At 43.3% G+C, this 20,058-nt stretch overlaps 1 protein-coding gene across 1 annotated transcript in view; it reads right to left on the bottom strand.

The window, feature by feature from the left end:
* lrp1bb (low density lipoprotein receptor-related protein 1Bb) overlaps nt 1–20,058 on the bottom strand; it is a 259,062-nt gene that overhangs the window by 132,680 nt on the left and 106,324 nt on the right. Inside the window, exons 4-12 of the mRNA XM_026144138.2 lie at nt 16,172–16,291; nt 15,515–15,643; nt 12,660–12,917; nt 11,505–11,667; nt 7,796–8,018; nt 6,274–6,466; nt 6,022–6,165; nt 4,074–4,310; nt 3,681–3,861 (exon numbers count right to left, since the gene is read on the bottom strand). Coding sequence (XP_025999923.2) covers nt 3,681–3,861; nt 4,074–4,310; nt 6,022–6,165; nt 6,274–6,466; nt 7,796–8,018; nt 11,505–11,667; nt 12,660–12,917; nt 15,515–15,643; nt 16,172–16,291 — 1,648 coding nt within the window. The remainder of the gene's footprint in view (nt 1–3,680; nt 3,862–4,073; nt 4,311–6,021; nt 6,166–6,273; nt 6,467–7,795; nt 8,019–11,504; nt 11,668–12,659; nt 12,918–15,514; nt 15,644–16,171; nt 16,292–20,058) is intronic.

Below are 20,058 nucleotides of genomic sequence, written 5' to 3'. Positions count from 1 at the left end.
AGCTTTACTAGACGTCAAAGTCAGACGGTCCATATTTTCAACCAAAGTGCTTCAGTGTAGCTTCTGTATGTCGAGAAAACAGCTCCCGGAGGACCAGTGGTATGTGAAACACGATTGGGTCAATAATTCGACAGGTCTTTTCTCCAGTAACCGTACCCGAGAGATTTTCTCTTTGAGGATTCCTGGCTGAGCCACGTGGCCCCTTGTTTCTCATCAATGATAGAGAGCTTGGCAAAGAGATGATGAAACAGAATCAGAGATGGGGCTGAATGAAGACTCCCACTGTCTCAAAGTCATCTTTACGATTTCATGAATTATTCACAGCACCCCGGCTCCCCACTCAACATGCAGACACACATATGGCTACATGCAGAACGGCAAACACGGGCATGAAATCAGACATCGTGGCATTTTCACCGTTATAGTAGAAGACGGTTCACAGCTGACTTAAACACAGACCTGAATTGTCCACGTTTCATATTTTCATTTAAATCTGCAAGTTATCCAGAAGCAAACATGACAAAAACTAGAATTTGCAGCATTACTTTTAGTTTCTAATAATCTGTACTGTTTGCTAAAAAATGTATAGACCGTGCCACGTTATTACATAAGCCTCTAAACTATAAACAGGTGATAAATTAAAGCAGAAAAAGCTAAAAGCACCCACCCCTGCAGTGAGCACCTTCCTCAGCCCTGTTATGCTGTGTGTGTGTGGGGGGGGCTTTTCAATTCAGATGATAAGGACAGCTCCTCTCCTCTGGCATGAGGGGTCACTGGATAGCTTTATGAATATAAAAATGATGTGACTCATATGCCATGGCCTTCACAGTTTCTAGATCTCAGCCCAGTTGAATGCCCAGCCTTCATCGCTGTCATGAAAACAGCAAAGTAGGGAATCTCTTTTTAGCACTGCTGCTCCGGTTAATGCCCAGGCGGACCGGATCCTTACGAGACACCTTCATGATGGTTTTGTCCATAAATGTGTCGTCCATCTGTTTGCACACTCATGCAGTCGCTAAGAAGCTGACCAAGTGTGATTAGTAACATATTTTTTGCCATGTGTGTGCTTCATGAATAAATGTATTCAGTTTCTAGGTACGACACTATTAGTGTTAATCGTGTCAACACAGACTAGAAGCAGCAAAGTGAGGAAAAAATAAGGCATCGAGGATGCAAAAGATCAGAAGATGTGTTGGAGAATTGCTTCCATTTCACCTTAAGAGACTCTTCCAGCAGAGCAGATAGAGATCAAAGGGCTGTCGGCTTCAGGCTGAACGCTTCCTCAGAAGCCCAAAACTAGCTCTTCTAATCATTTGTGCTGTCAGTGGGAGGGTTGGAGTAAAAGTTATTAATCCTTACACAAAAAAAGTGACACGGTTATTTGCCACCCCCAACTCTGCTGCTGTGGCACATCTGTCAGCACTGAAACTCTCAGCGCCACCCTGATTAGCCTTAAAGTTTAAGGCCATGTTCTCATATCAGCTGTTTAACGTTTTGTTCTTTACACGTAACGCAAACATGATTTTTTTTAATAATCCCTCAGATAAACGTCAGTTTCCTTCCTGCAGCACCGCAACGTGACTCGTATAGCAACGCTGGAATCAGTTTCATTGTTGGAATCGAGAATAAGACAGAGAGCTAAAAATAAAGGCAAACTGTCTACTGGTAACTGTTTTCAACAAAGGGGGGAAATAAAACTAAACTAGGAATGAGTAAGTTTTGTTTTTGCTTTGGTGCGTGTCCCTAAAGCAGCGAAACAGCTGTGTATAGCAAAATGTTTGGAACAGTCCCTTGAGGCTTGGAAACTAATCTCTGACTGCAATGGATTTGGGGAGTGTTAATACGATTTAAGCCTTAAAGTATTAATCCCTAAGAACCTTAAGACACTCAATGAATTTGGGTTTTGCAGCATCAACTCTATATGATAATTACCAATCAGCCAGCAAAGTTCAACTTATAGGAATGTGCACAGAAATGCTTATAAGATTGTCCCTGAGAACTCCACAGAATTAGCTATTAAATGGTTTAATTGTGGCTAATGAGCTGCTTGGTGTCGTTCTTGGAACGAGATGAGTGAGTTAAAGGCTGCACAAGGGGCTTTCAGAAAAACAGATGTTCTGTCAGTTTAATCGTGCTGATGAAAATTATTCATATGTTATCATCAATCACAGGAGATGTCTGCTAAAGCAAACTGTTTCCAACACTTTCTGCAAAGTAATAGTTTAAGAAACTTTGGGAATTCATGCTAGTGCAAGAAAGTAGCATCTCACATGCGGTGTGTCAGCATATGTGCTGCCATATATGGGCTGATGTAAAAGCATGAGCCAAAGAAATCAGAGATGGTTTAATAAGAGCAGCTATATCTCTCTGCTTTATTGGTTTATATAATGTCACCAGTTTCTGCAGCACATACACTGCAGCATTGCAGCTATGCACACAGTGGTGCCTTCACAGTAAGCTGCTAATGAGCTTGTAAAATGCATGGTTTTCCTTTCCATGCAGTTCAAACATACAGTATACAGTAACCTAGATATAAAACGAGTATACTGAGACTGAACACTGAAAAAAACGTGTCAGCATCAGACTCAAATATCCATCGGACGGGCCTCACAAGGAACGGAGATGTCATTTAAATCAGGTTATTGCACATTACCTAATGTCCCTCAGCCTCTTACAAACACCTTGATAACAATCCCAACATTTTTCTCACTGAAGTATTGTTTTCCCACAATTTAGGGGCCTACATGAAATATTACTTTGGGCAAAGGTTAAAGGTGAAACTCTCCACAGTATCCTGCCAATTCTTCAAAACCATTTAATTAATCAAAAACAAACAACAACAAATTTGAGGACACCAATATTCACATTTAGGACATAGAAGACAGATGGTTTGAAAGAGAAGTGAAAGAAGCATCTATGTCCACTGAGAATGGCCATCTTTGAACAGAGGGGCGGGGCTTATGACATCAACTGTCTGCCATCTATAATCTAGTTCTGAGAACCTTCCCAGACGCCACCTGACCTCAGGAAATCACATGATAGGGTGGGGCTAGGTGGGTTCACCCGAAACCTTGGCTGATTTTCACACCTTGGCTTGTGTGATTAGGTAGAGGATCAACAAGGGGTTCATGACCCCCTTGGGGGGACACTCCCCTAGGACTTAAGTCTGGGACTCTCCACCATTTGACCTTAGAACTGAAGAAGCTTCTCGGATGAGAGATGAAACGTCTTCAAGCAACTTAAAGAAGTCCAGACGCTTTTCTTTCCAAGCTCCTTAGACTACGATGACCTGGATGACTGAGAAGCTTCACAGACATACAACAAATAAAACAGGGCGCGGACATTCATTCGTTATTTGAATTTTACCAACCAGGTCTAAAATCTGATGGCAATTTAAATTCTGTACAACACACTAGCGAGGCAATAAAAAGCGTAACATTTTTACCTCCGAAGTTGTTTAAAGTCCATTTAGTGATGTGAGTGAGAGAGGCAAGATAATTGCTTTCCTCACTTTCTGTCAGGGCGTAAAAAATGGAGCACACACCACGCACGTGCTGTTTTGGTAATGTTTTCCAGCATTATAGCCTGTCTGCATCTAACTGATGCTTAGCCATACCTGCACAGGACCAACAAACTATTTCTGCCACTGAATTCTGCTCGTGTAATATTATTTTTCTGACCTGTTCAGAGGATCCACCACAATGGCCCGGGGGTGAGACATATTGCCTTCCAGCAAAGTCTTCCTGGTCTGGGAAGCTCTGTCCAGCCTGGCAACACTGATCGTCTTCCTGTACCCATCGTTGGTCCAATACAAGTTATTCCCAATCCAATCCACTGAGATTCCTTCAACGTTGTCAAGTTCTACAACAAAAGAATTCAACAGAACTATCAAATATATGCCACATCCTTATCTATACACACAGCTCAGCAGGATTTATAAAAGACATCAAATGTTTTATAAATGTTGTCACATCATTAAAGAACTTTGGGGTTAGTGTTATACAAAGTGTAACAAATGTACATTTTAGGCTGTTGGAGTGTGTTAAATGTAACATGACTGCACTCGGACGCACCATCTTTCAGTATAGTCTCTCTGCTGCTTCCATCTATTTTTTGCCGCCCAATCAGGAAGCTGGTGGTGTCAGCAAAGTAGACGTGTCCCAGCTCTGCGTGGTAGTCGATGGCTCGAGGGTTGACCAGGTCTTCGATCGGCACCATGTGCTCGTCACTGGACTTGATGTTCATGTCCAGGCCTCGGATGACTCCCGGACGCCCCTTACCGTAGAACAGGAAGATATCGTTTTTGGGCTCTACAAAGCAAGAAAGGACAGCGCCCTTTTTTTTACTGTTATTGTCAATTAATTGGTGTAATTCATCAGTGCTGATCCTAGCATTAAACCCTCTTACTGGCCACATTGTTCTCATATGTTTGCCAGAGCCTGGGCCATTCATTTACCCTAATGGAGCCAGTAATCAGTGCCAATGACTATACTCTCCCCCCTCAATCACAGCCCTGCTACGAAGCTGCCTTTAGCGTAAGAGAAGAAAAATGCTTGAGCAAACAGACAATTGCAATACTTACCCTGCGCTGTTTCTGAACTAAAAAAAACACGCCTGAGCAGAAAGGCAAACGGAAAGGCCCGGAAAGCTGAGGCAGCTCCTCGCCTGCCGCTCAGGGGACTTTATGTTCTCGAACCCTTTGGGATCCTCTGGAGACGCAAAGGGAGGAATGAAGGAGGGCTTCCATTGAAAGAAGCAGACCTCTCCTCACTCTTAGCCCCTACCCAGGAGACTAGGATGCTGAGGGTGAGGACCACACATGTCTCACTCCAATTTATCATTTCGTGGGGGAGATACCAACTACCCAGGAGACAATTAAGCATTGCAAGAGACCCAGATATCAAACCCCACTGTGACTGCTCTTTGAACAAGGACTACCATTTAACACTAAATCTCATTATGCTTAGGGAGATGGAAAGCACGAGCAAAAAGAGATAGTGTCATCAGAACATCTATGAGGGGGGCATAAATCAAACGTGTCACGCTTTGCCTCCCGATGCTTCGCTACCTCGATCGAAATGTGGCGGGCCCTAAAATTGTGTCATCAATTTGATCCCCTGCTTTTATTGTCAACTACACAATGTCCAGCGATTGATCAGACTGGCCGACAAATGCAGACAAACTTAAAACCTCATTATTGCAACAGTCAGTCAGACTCGCGACAGGTCGATAGCAGGACATTACTCTCAAGCGGGTGTGTATTCACCATTCGCTGTGATCGTCATCACTGTCGGGCGAAGGCCGTGCATGCGTGGCATATGCTTGGCTCTAATATGGTACATGAGCAGAAGATCCTTGGCTGACATTAGTTCAGATTCTTTTCAATTAGAAAAACTGCCAGAGAAAACCTTTTAGATCTGTGCTCTTTAACTTTGACTCCAATCGGCTCACAGTAAGTATTCTAATAATATTTCATCCGTCTTCTTCCACTTATTGAATTTGGGGTGCTGGCTGGGTTGGGGCGGAGCCTATGCCAGCTGGCACAGATTAAAAGGTAGGCTGTTAGCTCAGAGGTAACACGGATAACCTGGAACACCAGGACAGAGCCGACCTCCGCACAGATCCCCAGCAGCTGCTTGTTATGAGCACCTCACCCCGGCGTTCTAAAATTCAGCACGTGGACTGGAAGAGCCAGGGATCGATCCACCAACCTTCAGATCAGGAGACGCCACAGCCGCCCCCACAATGATACTGGTTTTTGAAATAACATAGAGAAACTATTTCTGACATTCTGTGTCGGTTCTTTCTCTCTAAGAGGAAGTGATGTCCAGCTTGTGAGAAAATGTGCCAGCTGCTGTATTTTGTCAAAACCAAACTTCTCCCACTGCAGTTTCCAAACTCAAGTATCCCACAGAGTGGTTTAAGTCTAATCCTATAACAAACACTGGGGGCTGGGAGGTTGCAAAAATATTAGCATCTTCATAAAACACAGTTTGACTCCGCAGCAGATCTTATACTAACTTTTACAGGACATTCCATCGAAGCCCAGGCTGTAGCCCGTACGACAGCGGCAGGTCCTGGACTTGTAGCTGCCGCTCAGAAGGCAGATGTGGGAACAGCTGCCCGGCTTTCCGTATGAATCCATTTCACACGCATGACTTCTGACTGTGAACGAAATGAGAAAGAGAAATGTCAGTACTTTTGCTTGTATTTTACTCAAATATATGACAGAAAATAAAAGATACTTGCAAATATGTAGAAACTGTCCTTTACCTTTGGGCTGAGTGAGTTTATGATAAACCCGCAGTCCTTTAGAATTCCCCAGGCTGGCGAGCGTCCTGCTGTCTGCTGTGATGTTGAACCTGTGGATCTGCAGCAGCTCTGCAGAGGAACTCCCTTTGGAAGGGTCAGAGTGGATAGCATAGAGGTAGTCCTCAAACACAGCTAATGAATAAATGTACGACACCTGAAAAACAAGAAAGACCCACATTCCTTTTTTTCATCTTTCATGAAACCAGAAACACACAAAACCACAACATGAAAATAAAATAAAAGAATAATAAAAATGAATGAAGGAAGACTTGCATGAGAGGGACGGGCGATAGCTGTGGGGCTGTTTGGCAGCCCGTGCAGAGTCAAAAGCCTGACTCCACTGGGAGGCTGCTGGCCCTGATACTGCAGCCTCCATGCTACATTTAGCAGCCCGACACCCACACATAGCGACATGGCTGGATGAGCTGTGTTCACAGGAAGTGCACCTAAGCTCACTGGCCCACACTTTGACATCAGGGGCACCAAGAAACACGCGTCAGAATAAAGAAATAAATAAAAAACAAACCACTCAACCGTCTCCCCCTGTGGAGTTTGACCTCAGCACTCTACTTTCACACGAGATGCTTTTTTAAGGAACTCTCACATACTGCTTCAAGAGCTTGCAGCTCACCTATACAGCACAGGAAGCACTCAGTACCATCTGTATGAAAAACACAGAAAATACCAGCAGGGTCAACTTCATATAGAGAAGTGGATCTGCGCAGCTAACTGTAATCTCCTCGGCTCACCACAACAGCAGAGAACAACAGAGGATATTTAGATATTTTCTGAAATGACAAATTTTACTCTGTGGAAGTTTACAAACTCCTGACTGTCAAGTATGAAGAGCTTTAAAATTATAATGCAGCGAGCAAACCTGTGGGGAATCTTCTGATGCGAGCGGCTACGACATTAAAGACCACACACGGGCTACAGAAAAGACAGACAGCGGCAACATCGCATTTGTAATGCAAATGCGATGACATGAAGATACTCCGTCTAATGAGGGCGCGAGCAAATGAATGAGGCAATATCATGCAAAGAACACCTGCATACAGAACACGGTGCTTGATGTGTATGTTCTTCTTTCCTCATAAAGCCCGAGTATCTAGTCCAAGTTGGCTGAAAGGACCTTTTAATGAATAATCATCGTTCGTGATGAAAGGACTCAAAAGTGTGCTGCAGGAGTGAGACTACCGACACGCTCATTTGGAAGGCAGCCCCACGTGTGACTCAATTTCTTCAATTTAATAAACCATTTATTCACCACACAAAAGCCCCTTTTGTCCAAAATGAAGAGTGAATTAAAACAACAAGCAGTGAACACGCCACCTGCCTTACAGTGATAAAGCACAGTGCCCTGAATCGGAACATTAACCAAAGAACACCCTGTAAGTGGATCCAAATCCTGATAAGAAAAGCCCACGTTAGTCCACAACGTGCGGCCCGTGGAAGGCAAAAATCTGTGCAAAGTGGCACTCACTTGGCTGCCGTGGATAACGGTGTGCCTGTTCTTGCCCTGGTAATCCACCACGTCGATGTAATCCAGGTAGGCATCGGCCCAATACACCAGCTTCTTGACCACATCCAGCGCCACAGCAGTGGGCTGCTCGATTTTATAATCGACCAGCCGGGTCCGGTTGGTGCCGTCCATGTTACAGCGCTCCACCTTGGCCACGTTCCCATAGTCAGTGAAGAAGAGCATTCTGCAGGGGAGGGGGGGTTAAATCATTAAACGAGGTAAAGGATACCATCATAGTCACAATGTGACCGTGCATCATTTTAGTAGTTTGGTTGCATTTATCCCAGTATGACAGAGTGACACTTGATCCTTACTGCCAACAATCTTAGTCTAATCCAATGTTCGTTCAAGCAGTCGGCAGCAGTTTTGTATCCACCCCCTCGAACATCGACCGCGCACTCTTGTTGAGTGTTACTACTATTGCAACTAACCAGTTGAGGTCCTTGGCCAACATTAGGAGATTTCTCAAGAGTTTGGAAACAGAAATGCGAACATATTTCATCCAATAACTGAATCCCTCAGACGGGGTTTTGCAGGAAAGCCAAACAGAAAATCCATTCAAGCAAACAATATTCAAGCATAAAATGTGACTTTTTGGAAGATCCAAGTCAAAGTTCTGATCTTAATCCAACAGAGATGTTGTGGAAGGACATAAAGTACAAAATGAATACATTCACCAACCCATGCAAATATGTAATCGAGTTTCATGTAATAGTACAACAATCTGATCAAATACAAATACAGTAAAAATGGTACAAATAGGTTAAAACACATGAACGCATTAAATCAGCGCAGAATTAATTTTAATTACAAGAAAAAAAGATTTAAAAACAGCATCGCGCTGCCTTTGAAGGCCTTGTAAAAATGACTTGTTAGACTGCTTCTCTGATACAAGCCCATAACCTGGAGGCAAATGTAATAAAAGCAGCATTTTCCATTTCTCTTTGGGTAATTTTGGCGACATTTAGAAAGCTGCAGCAGACCTCGGGGTATGTGAGCAGACACAAAATGACAATGTGTGATGCAGTGAGAAGCCAGCTTCAAAATCAATCTAAAAAGACACAGGGAGCCAGAGTAACTACGGGAGGACAGGCGTTATACACAGTGTCATTTGATTCTTACTACAGGTACTAAATTACATCACCAGAAATAACTGGAATGCTCTTCAGCAAAAGTAACTGCAGCTCTGAAAGTTTTTAAAATTGCTCAGGTATGCACATTCAGTCATTTATATGGAAGGCTTGCCCCGCTGCCTCGCTGGGACTCTGTGAGGATGGATCTCTAACAGCTTCCAGTGATAACCAGCTCCAGCCAGAGAACGACGGGAAGCCGACTTAATCTGCACAAGTCAAACCAGAGGAGAGATGGGCTGCCCTTTGAACCCTCGACCAAGCTGTGCTGAAAAACTGCCAGCATCAGCAAACCCAGCTCCCCAAACAGGTGCACCTCCACGTGGCATATCAATGTCTGCTTTCTAGGATTAGGACGGAGCCGATGCTGTATTTGTGCATTCTGCAGCTATGATGAGATCCTTGTTGGATTCTGGGAATGAGCACCTGTGAAAAAGTAAAAAGCACGGGGGCAGCGAATAAAGGCAGGAGCCTCACAGCTGGAGAATCAATGAGCAGCGTATCGGCCAAAACTACAGCAGCGTCAGGACACGGCTGGTTTCTTTCAGATCCTCTTGCACTTGAAGGAGTGTAAAATCTGGAGGCTTAATTTAAAATAATGCTCTGAACATAATTCTGTAAAAAATTAATTTATAATAAATACAAAAAAAAGTAGCGTTGCAGTGTTTGACTCTGGCAACGGCTTAAAGGCTTCAACGTTGTTTTTGTACGACAAATCTTGCACAAACATTTGCCAGAAATAGATCCTGTTGACCTTTGATGATTCCTGACTTCCTGCAACGCCATCAGCAGGGTTCCAGTCGTGACTTTAGAGATAATAAATGAAATATTTTTTACAGGATAAATCAGCATAATAACCTTGGTGATCTTTTGTGCCATCAATGCATCTTTTTATTTCCAAGTTCCTGCAAAACTGAAACAGTCCCAAAAATATAAAAATGTCAGTAATCAGATTCCAGGCGACAATTTTGCTCCCCTCCAAACAAATTATTAGCATGTATAAATGCAGACTTTACTTCCATGGACGGGGCTGACGGTGTGATGCAACAGCAGGATTTTAATTATTTTATAATATCAAAGCTCGGGAGGAAACTTGCCAGCAGCGCTTCTTCATCACGGGTATACACGCTACACTAAAATAGGACTCGTGGGAGAGGACGCTTCAATTTTGTAGTGCTGATAAAAATTCTAGCTGATAAACAAACCATACCATCCATCAAACTCAGAAAAGCTTTTTAGAGAGAAGAAGAAAAGGCTGTCCATCAAGTTAAAATGCTTATCCAATAGCAAGAGAGGCAAGGATGCAGAGGGACGGAGTGCCAAACCAGGGCACATTCTATAAACACTGCTCCTCACGCTGCGCTGCTATCTAACACCTCCCTGATTTCTTTTGTTTTCACTCCATTGCTCTGGGCTGACAGACCTCTCTCAGGCTGTACCTATTTCTCACCAATTAGAGTCAGGAATAAGGCTCCGAGAGTCCATCTATCCAGCAGCCTGCAAAACCAGCTCCCTCGTGGGGCAGCGGACTCGAGACCACTATCCATCTATATCTACAGAATAAGGTTCATATGTGTATGCGAGTCATGTGTGATTACAGCACAACCACTTAAGAGCCAGCCTGACTTACAGCACATCACAGGGAGTGCAGTGTATTCACTGTAACACAAACGAGAACAAAGAGCTGCAGCCAGCCGACTCTCCCTGCCTTTAAAAAACCAGCTAATTATTTTGATGAGAGGTTTACGGTCGTAAACAGAGGTGCTGGATAAGCGTGGATTATAAAGCAGAAATCCCCAACGTGACAACAGCGTGAATGAATTACACGTTAGGTCAAAGGTTCATTTTGTCTCGGCCTTACGAGGTCTGTCGTGACAGCTTGACGTGATCGCAGACGATTGTTTCTACTGCCAAACAGCCAAAAACAGGACGGGTATACATCGAAAAATTAGCTTTGACTGGTCACAAATACTGGAGCTTTGCTGTTCCCTGGCGAGACCGGGTTGCTGATAATAGGTTCACCGGCTGGTACAGCTGGGCCATGCAGTGTGTGTTTGTTCTGCACGCTGACACAGGAAACTCCCGAGAAATAATAAATTCTCCAACATCGTGATCACTGAGACTGTCAGCCGCACGCTCTAAATGTTACAGTTTTCACTGAGAGCAGTGTGGGAATATGTTTTCTTCCACTGGTGCTGCGCTTTTTCGTTGATCTTCAGAGACAAAAATCCTGTAATGAAAGTCCTGTTGGGGCCTGTTCTTCTGTGGGATGTGAAATCAGTGAATACAAATGAATGTCTAGACAGTAGCATCACCAGTTATTCACCAAATTACACACAGAGAAAATGGCTCAGCTGAAGGACAGGAAATCATTTAAATCCCTTTATTGTAGCCCTCTTATACTCCTCCTGATAAATCTCTTGTTATCAGCACTGAAATGTAATTTTTTGTCCTCTCTCTGATATTTTTTTCCTCTGAAAAATGACACGCGGTGATAAATGAGACTTGCGTGGTGGCTTTCTGAGAAGGTATGCACTCACCCCATGAGAGGATCCAGAGCTATGCCTTTAGGATTGAGCAGGTCTAGCTGTAGGACGGTAACGCACGTGTCCCCGCCGCTGTCACAGACAAAGATCTTGTCAGTGACGCGGTCAACAAAATAAAAGTTTCCTGTCAGCCAGTCAATCGCCATCTGCTCCACATCTGCAGCGGGAAAGAAGGAGACGCGTTAGATCCTCGTGTAGAACAGATGCCATGTAAATAAAATAAGGTTTCCGTGGCAACCAAAGAGACAAAAATAATGATGAAACAGAAGCAGCGGGTGGCCTGGTTATCTCGACTTTTAGTCTTTAGTCACAGATCTGAGCTGATGAGGTTTGTGGGGCTTTGCGGAGAGTTTGATGCTTTAAACTCGAAGCACGAGTTCTTTCTTTGCACGTTTGTAAAGTATCTGAAGTTATGAAGCTTTGTTTGCAAGGACACATTTAGAGGGGGACGACTTTTCCTTACAGAGGGTCTGTCGCCACTCATGTCCAATGACCCTGCAGAAATATTACTGCAGCAACCCTGCAGTATTTGCATTAAAGACGTTTTCTCCACGTCCGAGCTGAGATCAAACTGACAGCAATGTTGTTGTTAAGATTCTGTGAACAGTTTCCTGACGGCAAAGGCAAACTCTGCTACTCATGATGAATAAACTAAATCTTTATTTGTGCAGTTGTTCCAGTGCCCTTTTAAAAGATACCATGGCCATTAATAATTCTGATTAGCTTGCAGGTTTCTATGAGACTTTAACAAATGAAAGTCGAGCACATTTGTTATGAAATGGGCTATAATTCATGGGAATCTTTACTAGAGCAGAAAAAGGTAGCACTTCCGAAGCAGCGCAGCGAGTGCAGCGAGTGCAGCGAGTGCAGCTCGCAGGCCTGAATGGCGATTGCAGGATAAAGATGAATTCCAAAACTGCTGAGGCTAACCTGTCGTAAGCCTCGGTGATAATGAGGAGATAGAGCGAGACAGCTCGCAGGTAAGAGAGAGAGGGAGAGAGCAAAGTACAATGAGAAAACAAAGAAGCGTGAGCCTGTGTGCGTGAGCCCCGGATGATGCTCGCCACAGGCAGGAATACCTTTTATTCGTGTGGTTAGACGGCTGTTTATCAGAAAAATGAACAAAAGAAGGACCTGATATAAACATACGCTGCAAACTTTGTTGAGTTCGTATTTCCTGTTCCCGTGTGAATCCACGCAGGCTCCTTGTCACAGCACAGCGGAGCTGCCCAGAGGACTCTGAAGACAGCACCCAGCACACACTTTCCTGGTTCTGCTGGAAATCCAGAGCCAGCGTCCCATTTGTCCTCAAGGACCTGAGCGGCTGAAGGCCGCTTCCATTTAGATGGGTGACGACGATGCGATCTGAGCCACCGATGAGAAGCGCTGGCCGGCTGTCGCCAGGATCTGAAATAAACATACATAAATCTTATCGTGGGATGACTCAGCAAAGCTATTCTGCTAGCTCAGTAAAGTTTCCCTTAAAAACAGCGTGATATGCAAAATATATGAGCGGAAAGACCATCGGAAAGTTTACTGTCTGTTCAGTGTTAACCCAACCAAGGCAAACATGCACAATATTTCTAATTCCACCACTGCACAAACAAACAGCAGGAAACACTTTCAGGACAGATTTCTTGAAGCTCAAATAACAGGAAACGCAGATATGACATGTGAGTGTTCACCAGCACACACTCCCGCCTGGACTCGTGGAACGAGATCTGCGGTGGTGGAACTGAAATAAGCCTCTTTATGGGCTTAATTGAGCGTGCACAGTCTCTGACATCAGGTTCACCCCCTGAAAGGGCCCTTATTTATCCCAATCTTCAGCACAAGTTCAAGTCAAGGGCTGCCCTCCTAATATAGGTAATAAATCAGAATGTCCACTCAAATAACTGCTGGTGCGTGACGCAGGGACAAGCGTTTTTCTCCCACACTGGGGGGTAGATGAGACTTTGACCATGCGAGGCTACAAACATGTATCATGGGAAAAGATAAATATCAAAGTTATTATAAGGAATTAGAATCGTTTTATTTCAAACATGAAACAAGAGAAAAGAAAAGTTTTCATGAATATAATGTCTGCACAATGTTTATGCTGGAAAAGCAGCAGGATGACGTTCACACTTTGTCTGTTCAAATTCCATTATTTACAAATCAATATTCAGAATTCAACAGTATATAATCCATACATGTTTAACTATATACAAGTCTGCACTCATATACAACGCACGCAGCTGAAGCTCATAAACCAAAACAACAAACTACATTTTGACATAAACTAGGTGTCAGGTTACAGGATGTAGGAGCCAAAGGATGAACTCAAACAGGCAGCTTTATTACGCCGTAGCAAAAAACATCCAAAAGCAGAAAACTAGAAACTAAGGACGAGAACAAAGACACTAGGAAACTAGAAACTGGGTGCAAGGATAACAAGGACCACAGAGGAAACACACAGCACATGGAAGTGGGCGAAGGAAAACACAGGGCTTAAATATACAAGGAAGTAATGAGGGAAACAGGAAGGAAACACAGCTGGACTAATCACACATAATGAGACAAGAGGAAGCAAAACTAGATGCACTGACATAGGACACAGACTTTCAAAGTAAAACAGGAAACACGAGACAATCACAAAGATGCAGACACTGAGACAGAGACACGACTGAGTGGGAAGATGAAGGGAACAAGGAGACGAAACGAGGAACACCAGAAAGGAAAAGTAAGAGAAACCAAAATCCAAGGACTAAAAATGTAACACAAGCAGAACCAAAACCCACGAATAACAATAATGAGAGAATGTAACTAAAACACACACAGCACTGTGACACCAGGCGCCCTGTGGATGTTTTCTTTAACTTAATGACGAGGTAAAGCCAATCCTGACACAGGCGGCGGTGTCCAATCACAGCTCATGTTCACACAACATTGAGGTTAAACAACCAAACATATCCGATACACCAGGGTTACATCTGACACAACCACGTGACACTAAATGTCTTTAACAGGTTCAACGATCATCTACAGAAAGTACTGATAACTGTATTTTGCATATATTAAATAAAGATGTTTTCAACATCATATTTGCACTTCAAACATTTGTAATCGAGTAGAAACGAAGAGCATACGGGTGTCGTCACATTTATGTTAGGAGAAAGTAAAACTCACTGAAGTCAGAGTCAAAGCAGAGATTAAACCGAGATTAAATCCCTAAAAAGAAAAATGTGCGCTTCAGAGTCCCGACTTCAATCTTACACTCGCTGCGTTAATATGTTTTTCATACCCTGCTGCTCCTCATCTCCTGGCCTCTGAGAGCTCTATCAGGAATTTATATTCATGAGCTTTTACAACTAATGGTAACCCCATAGTTATCCTTGTACCACTATTGCTCTCTGCTAAATTAATATTAATGCATGTGAGCATTGGGTTCAGTTAAGTTTATGGGTAATCATATTCAGTTTATTCTTGGTAGGACACCAGTCACCGTGATTAAAAGCTGCACCAGCGGCGTCTCCCCAACAAGACGTGTTGGGCCTCCAGCTATTTTCAACCCATATGCGCCAAAGTGGCAACAACCCTAAAAAACACGGGCACGGACGTGTAAACTACACAACTCAGGACTATTTACACACCGCACTCACCAAAACACAATAACTCTTTGATTTGTCTAATTTCTACAATAAGTAGCTTGCTTTCCTCACTGGGGCAGATTTGTTAGCAGCATCGGGCATTAACATAAATCACGGTGATGTCAGGTATTGTCTCTGCACAAAATACTCCAGACTGCGCCCACTTAAAATCTCATGCTCATTAATTTGATCATTATCCTGGGTTGACCACATCCAGCCGTCCCCGTGTGGTGATGGATGTGGTCATCGCTCAGTCCCATTAATCTTGCGCTACCAGTTCTTGTGAAAAGCGAGGAGACGATAAGCCGGGATTCCACGTCTGAACGAGACAGAACGCGTACGCTGTGCTAATTATGATGCAAGCGTGCCACTCACCTTGTTTGGCTTTGCACGATATCCTGTTGGGCTGCAGGATGTACCCTTCTGTGCAGCTGCATCTGTATGACCCGTAGGTGTTGGTGCAGGTTTGGCTGCATGCTCCATACATGGCACATTCATCATGATCTTATGGAAAACAGGAAGAGAGTCATTTGTAACAAATTAGGTGCTCAAACATGACCCAAATACATAAAGTATACTTAATGCGGCCTCACTCTGGCACCTCAGGTATAATTACTTTTATAAGCAATGCGCTGCGCTGTAACGGCGCTTTCTCACGCCTCCCCCAGCAGAATCAAACTCCAGCAGCACTCCCACTTTGTGAAACTTTTCCTTTCCATAATTATGCAATTCTACGCACAAGTTATGTGCAGAATTCAAATAATTCAGTGCAACTGTAGCAAAATCATGTCCTGTGCCCCACACCATGAAGAACATAAAAAAAGCACGAAGTATTTGTATACATGTGTAAGGATGTGTGTGTGTCTGTGCTGTGCATGAGGCCCAGATGGTTCTCATATAGGCAGCAGCTCCTGCTTATTCAACTGAAAGAAGTGTGGCCGAGGGCAAAAGGAGAGACTTGCACGGAGAGGAGGGAGGAAAAGGGGGGAGCGCTCCATGGCAGGAGGCCCCACCAGCGGTGCAGGATCCTACCTCTGCAGCTCGTCCCGTCCTCCCCAACCTCAAAGCCGTCAGCGCAGAAACAGAAGGTGCCGTTTCTAGTCATGACGCAGCCATAGCGGCACCGGAGCTCGTGGCAGGCTGACAGCAGCTCTGCAGGGGGGACAGGAAGAAAGGAGCAGAGAAGAAAGGCCATAAATGAGTAGGTGGAATAGGAACTTACTTCTTTGATTATTCAAGCTGCCCATCACAAGTTTGCTTCGATCATTCACTCAATGAATGTAAATGACAGAAATTACAGACGCTCCAATGTAAATGTTAGCTACGGTATCTCTACAGGAAGGAACGAGCTGAAACAAATGTCACTGTGCTGATTATTAAATGTCAAACAACACGGGCCGGAGGAGACTGAAGACATCAGCATTTAAATAACATTAAACTGCATGTTTCATAAGTCCGATATAAACGATCAGACTTATGAAACGAAAACATATTGACAAACTTTGTATTGTTAACTCGTCAAGTGACAAACGGGCTGGTAACGGTGCTCAGGAAGCCAACGCTGTCGTGTTGTGATGGGTTATGATGCTCTGGATGGGAGAAAAATGGCTAATTATGGCGTGATGAACATTCAGCAGAATAAAAACGAATAAATGGCACAGTGGGAAGAATAACCCTCGAAACAAAGCTTTAATAGGGCAAAGACAGATATGTCACTGCTGAACATTAATTAATGTCAACTTACAGCCCCAAAGATAAAGGACTGTATTGATTGTGCTCCGGCTTTCCTGCGCTAACCATTTCAAGACATTATGAAATGCTGCTGCAGACCGATTCATTTCGTGACAGGTTGCATTCACATTCAGTAGCATCATGGGAACACAATGACAGTCGGAGCTCGAGTTATCATTACTTTCTAAATGATGGTCTTTGGGGGGGTTTTGTTGTAATTTTGTTATTTTTAAGATCTTGATGAGTTACCAGGAGTTGGTTTTTCTTGCCGGGGAGAGGGAGGTCTGGGCCTCTCTGCTGCCCCCGCGACCCGGCCTCGGATAAAGCGGATGAAGATGGATGGATGGTTTTTCTTGCTAGCTCAGTGACCAATTTCACAACGCTGATTTCAAACAGTGGAGATAAATATCACCAAAACAAGCAGATGATCTTTGAATATGACATTATCATTGTCAGTAACATATGCAACACATGCTGAACCTGTAAGTCTTCAATGGTTGAATTGATTTTAATGAGGTCATAATAAAACGTCTCAGTGTTAAACTCGACTTCGGTGAGCAAAGAATAATTTTACTGACATTAAAATCTCAGAAATGGCTGCTGTGGTCCCACAGCGCTGAGCTTTCTCTGTCTTTGCTTCATAAAGCCTCAGAAAGTTTGACTGACAGGCAGCAGAACTTAAAATGACTGAATTTTTATTTGGGGGCAAACAAAGCGAGCAAATACAGAAGTATTAAAATGGTGAATGCTCAGTGACCTTTGGACCTCCTCCCAGGCTCATGGTGGTGAAAGACTTCTGGGATAATAAATAAACAGCTGCATTATGAATCCAAAGAAAACAAAACATCTAAAGTTGCTTTTACGTGCTTAAAGGACGTGCGTTTGACATTAGTCGTATTTTCAGGACTCGACACACCAGAAGAGTGCAAGAATTCTAATTTGTGTTGTACAGTTATTTCATTTTTAACCTTAATTTATATTTTATTCCTTCCTAGTTAAATTTACCCTTTTTAATTTTTCATATTTATTTCCTATCTTATTCATAGCCTTTTCCTTTTTTGTTCTCTTTAGGTCACGAGCAGTTGTCCAAGCATTTCACTGCATATCGTACTGTGTATGACTGTGTACGTGACAAATAAAATTTGAATTTGAATTTTGAATTTGAGTCAGTAAAGCAGTGTTTTGCTGCACCACAAACGCATTAATTGAAAACTGCCAAGTGAAGTTTAGCACAAAACACACTGAGTGCCGATCAGACTCGACACTCAATGAAACTAAACCATGAGTCCAAGCACTCGACTCCAGATAAGGACGAAAGCTGAGAACTGATGCAGTGCAGCAGCAGTGTAGATTCTGAAAGACATCTAATTTTTCACAGGTGGTTTAATAAAGCTTAATGCCACAGAAGAACTGAGTGCAGTCTGGGGCTGTTGAACCTCATCCTCCTCCAAAGCGCTGCAGACGTTTCCATTCCACCAAAATAGAGAAAGGCCAGGACGCCGGGTGTTACTGCGCTGAGAGAAGATGTCAAAACCCCATCGAGGTCCTGACAGGACCAACAGGTCTGAAACAACCACTGCAAGAAACTCTACGTATATGATAAAGGTGCTGTGGTTTCATTAGCAGGACGTCTTTATACATGTGACCTGTGCTGGCTGAGAACGTTTGCAGGAGAAGGAACGACTGTGTTCATAAAGACTGTTTACATGGTTTTACAGGTTTACAGTGCACTGACTGCTGCCTTAGCCAACACTGCTAAAAATATTGATGAAGAGCTGATGTATTTTAATTAAAGGATAGCTTTCGCATCCTGCAAAACAATCAACTTTTACTGATATAATCTAATTACTTTATTTAAACCAGGCTTTAAATTTGTTTAGATAAAATACTCATTCAACATTTTATAAATGATAAGCTATCTCATGAAAGAAGTACATTTGTGATGGAATCATTTTATCAGAGGCTACATTCAAAGTTCAGGTAGTCGAATAATTTCACAGGACCTCTTGTGTTTCGGCTGTTTTGGGGTTATACAGAGGTTATATATTATCCCTTTGTGCTGGGCATGAAGGGATCAAATATAAAGCAACACCACTGGCAAAACACAGAAAGGTAAAGCTGCACAATAAAACATCAAACAGCCCATACAAAAGGCACAGGTTGAAAATAACCAGAATTACAATCTCATAGAAAAAGCCACAGGCCGGTAAAATGTGCCTGCTTGGATAAATCCACTGTAACTGGCTCCTATCTCACCGATCCATTAGCATTTGAATGGCTTCAATTGCCACTTCAAGCTGCCATTCACTCTGAATACACTACGTCACTGGACGCCTGATGACTCTGATCATCAGAGATTTTCCTGAGTGTGCAACACGTGCTGTACGCACAGCAATGAACAAGTTCACTGATTCTATTCAAGCTCTACTTAGATTCAAACGATATATCTCGTTTTGTGTGTAAGGCACCATTTCACTTAATTAAAAGGAACAAAAGCAAATGTTTACTGAATACTGTGTGGATCCCACGCAGCCTGTGCATTATTCATCACACGGTGTGGAACTAGCACACTTCCCTGTTGCAAAGCAGTGTGCAAAACGAGTACACGGCAGACTTAAGATTTTCAACGCTAATCCTTATATCGTCTCAAAGACACCATGTGATCAGCTTCCCCTCGTGGCAGATACAGAGTGCTGTGGGGACTGTGTACGTGCCACCGAGCCTCCTAGCTGCCTTTCACACACCTAGAGCTGTGTGCTGAACATCAGTAAATAGTACAGTGAATGTAGTAGCCTTGATGTGGTGGTCATCCACTGTGCAGCGTGCCTTAAAATATGTGAGAAAGGCTGCTTTGGTTCTGCTCTCCAAAGTATCGTCTTTACAAAAATTGGCATTAACTGGAATGTAAAACACACTGCTCATCACTCTCACAGCCACCTGGCAAAGATGCACGAGCGGGACACGAGCGGCCTCAAATGAACAAAGCATGAATAATTTGTTATGACTTTACCTTAAAAGAAATTATGCTCACATGAGCAAAACTACTTGTGAGTTTGTCCACTTCGTTTCAGCTCTTTGGAAAAACATTAGTGCTTCATAATTACTAAAATATATAAATGTAAAACATGTCAACTGTCATCATTCTGAAGCACAACAGCAAGCCTGGTCTAATTTGCAGTAATCAGATG

The sequence above is a fragment of the Astatotilapia calliptera genome, chromosome 16 (assembly GCF_964374335.1).
Source record: "Astatotilapia calliptera chromosome 16, fAstCal68.1, whole genome shotgun sequence".
NCBI classification, from domain to species: Eukaryota; Metazoa; Chordata; class Actinopteri; order Cichliformes; family Cichlidae; genus Astatotilapia; species Astatotilapia calliptera.
The sequence above is the reverse complement of the archived record's forward strand: the minus strand, read 5'-3'. Positions and strand labels throughout refer to the sequence as shown.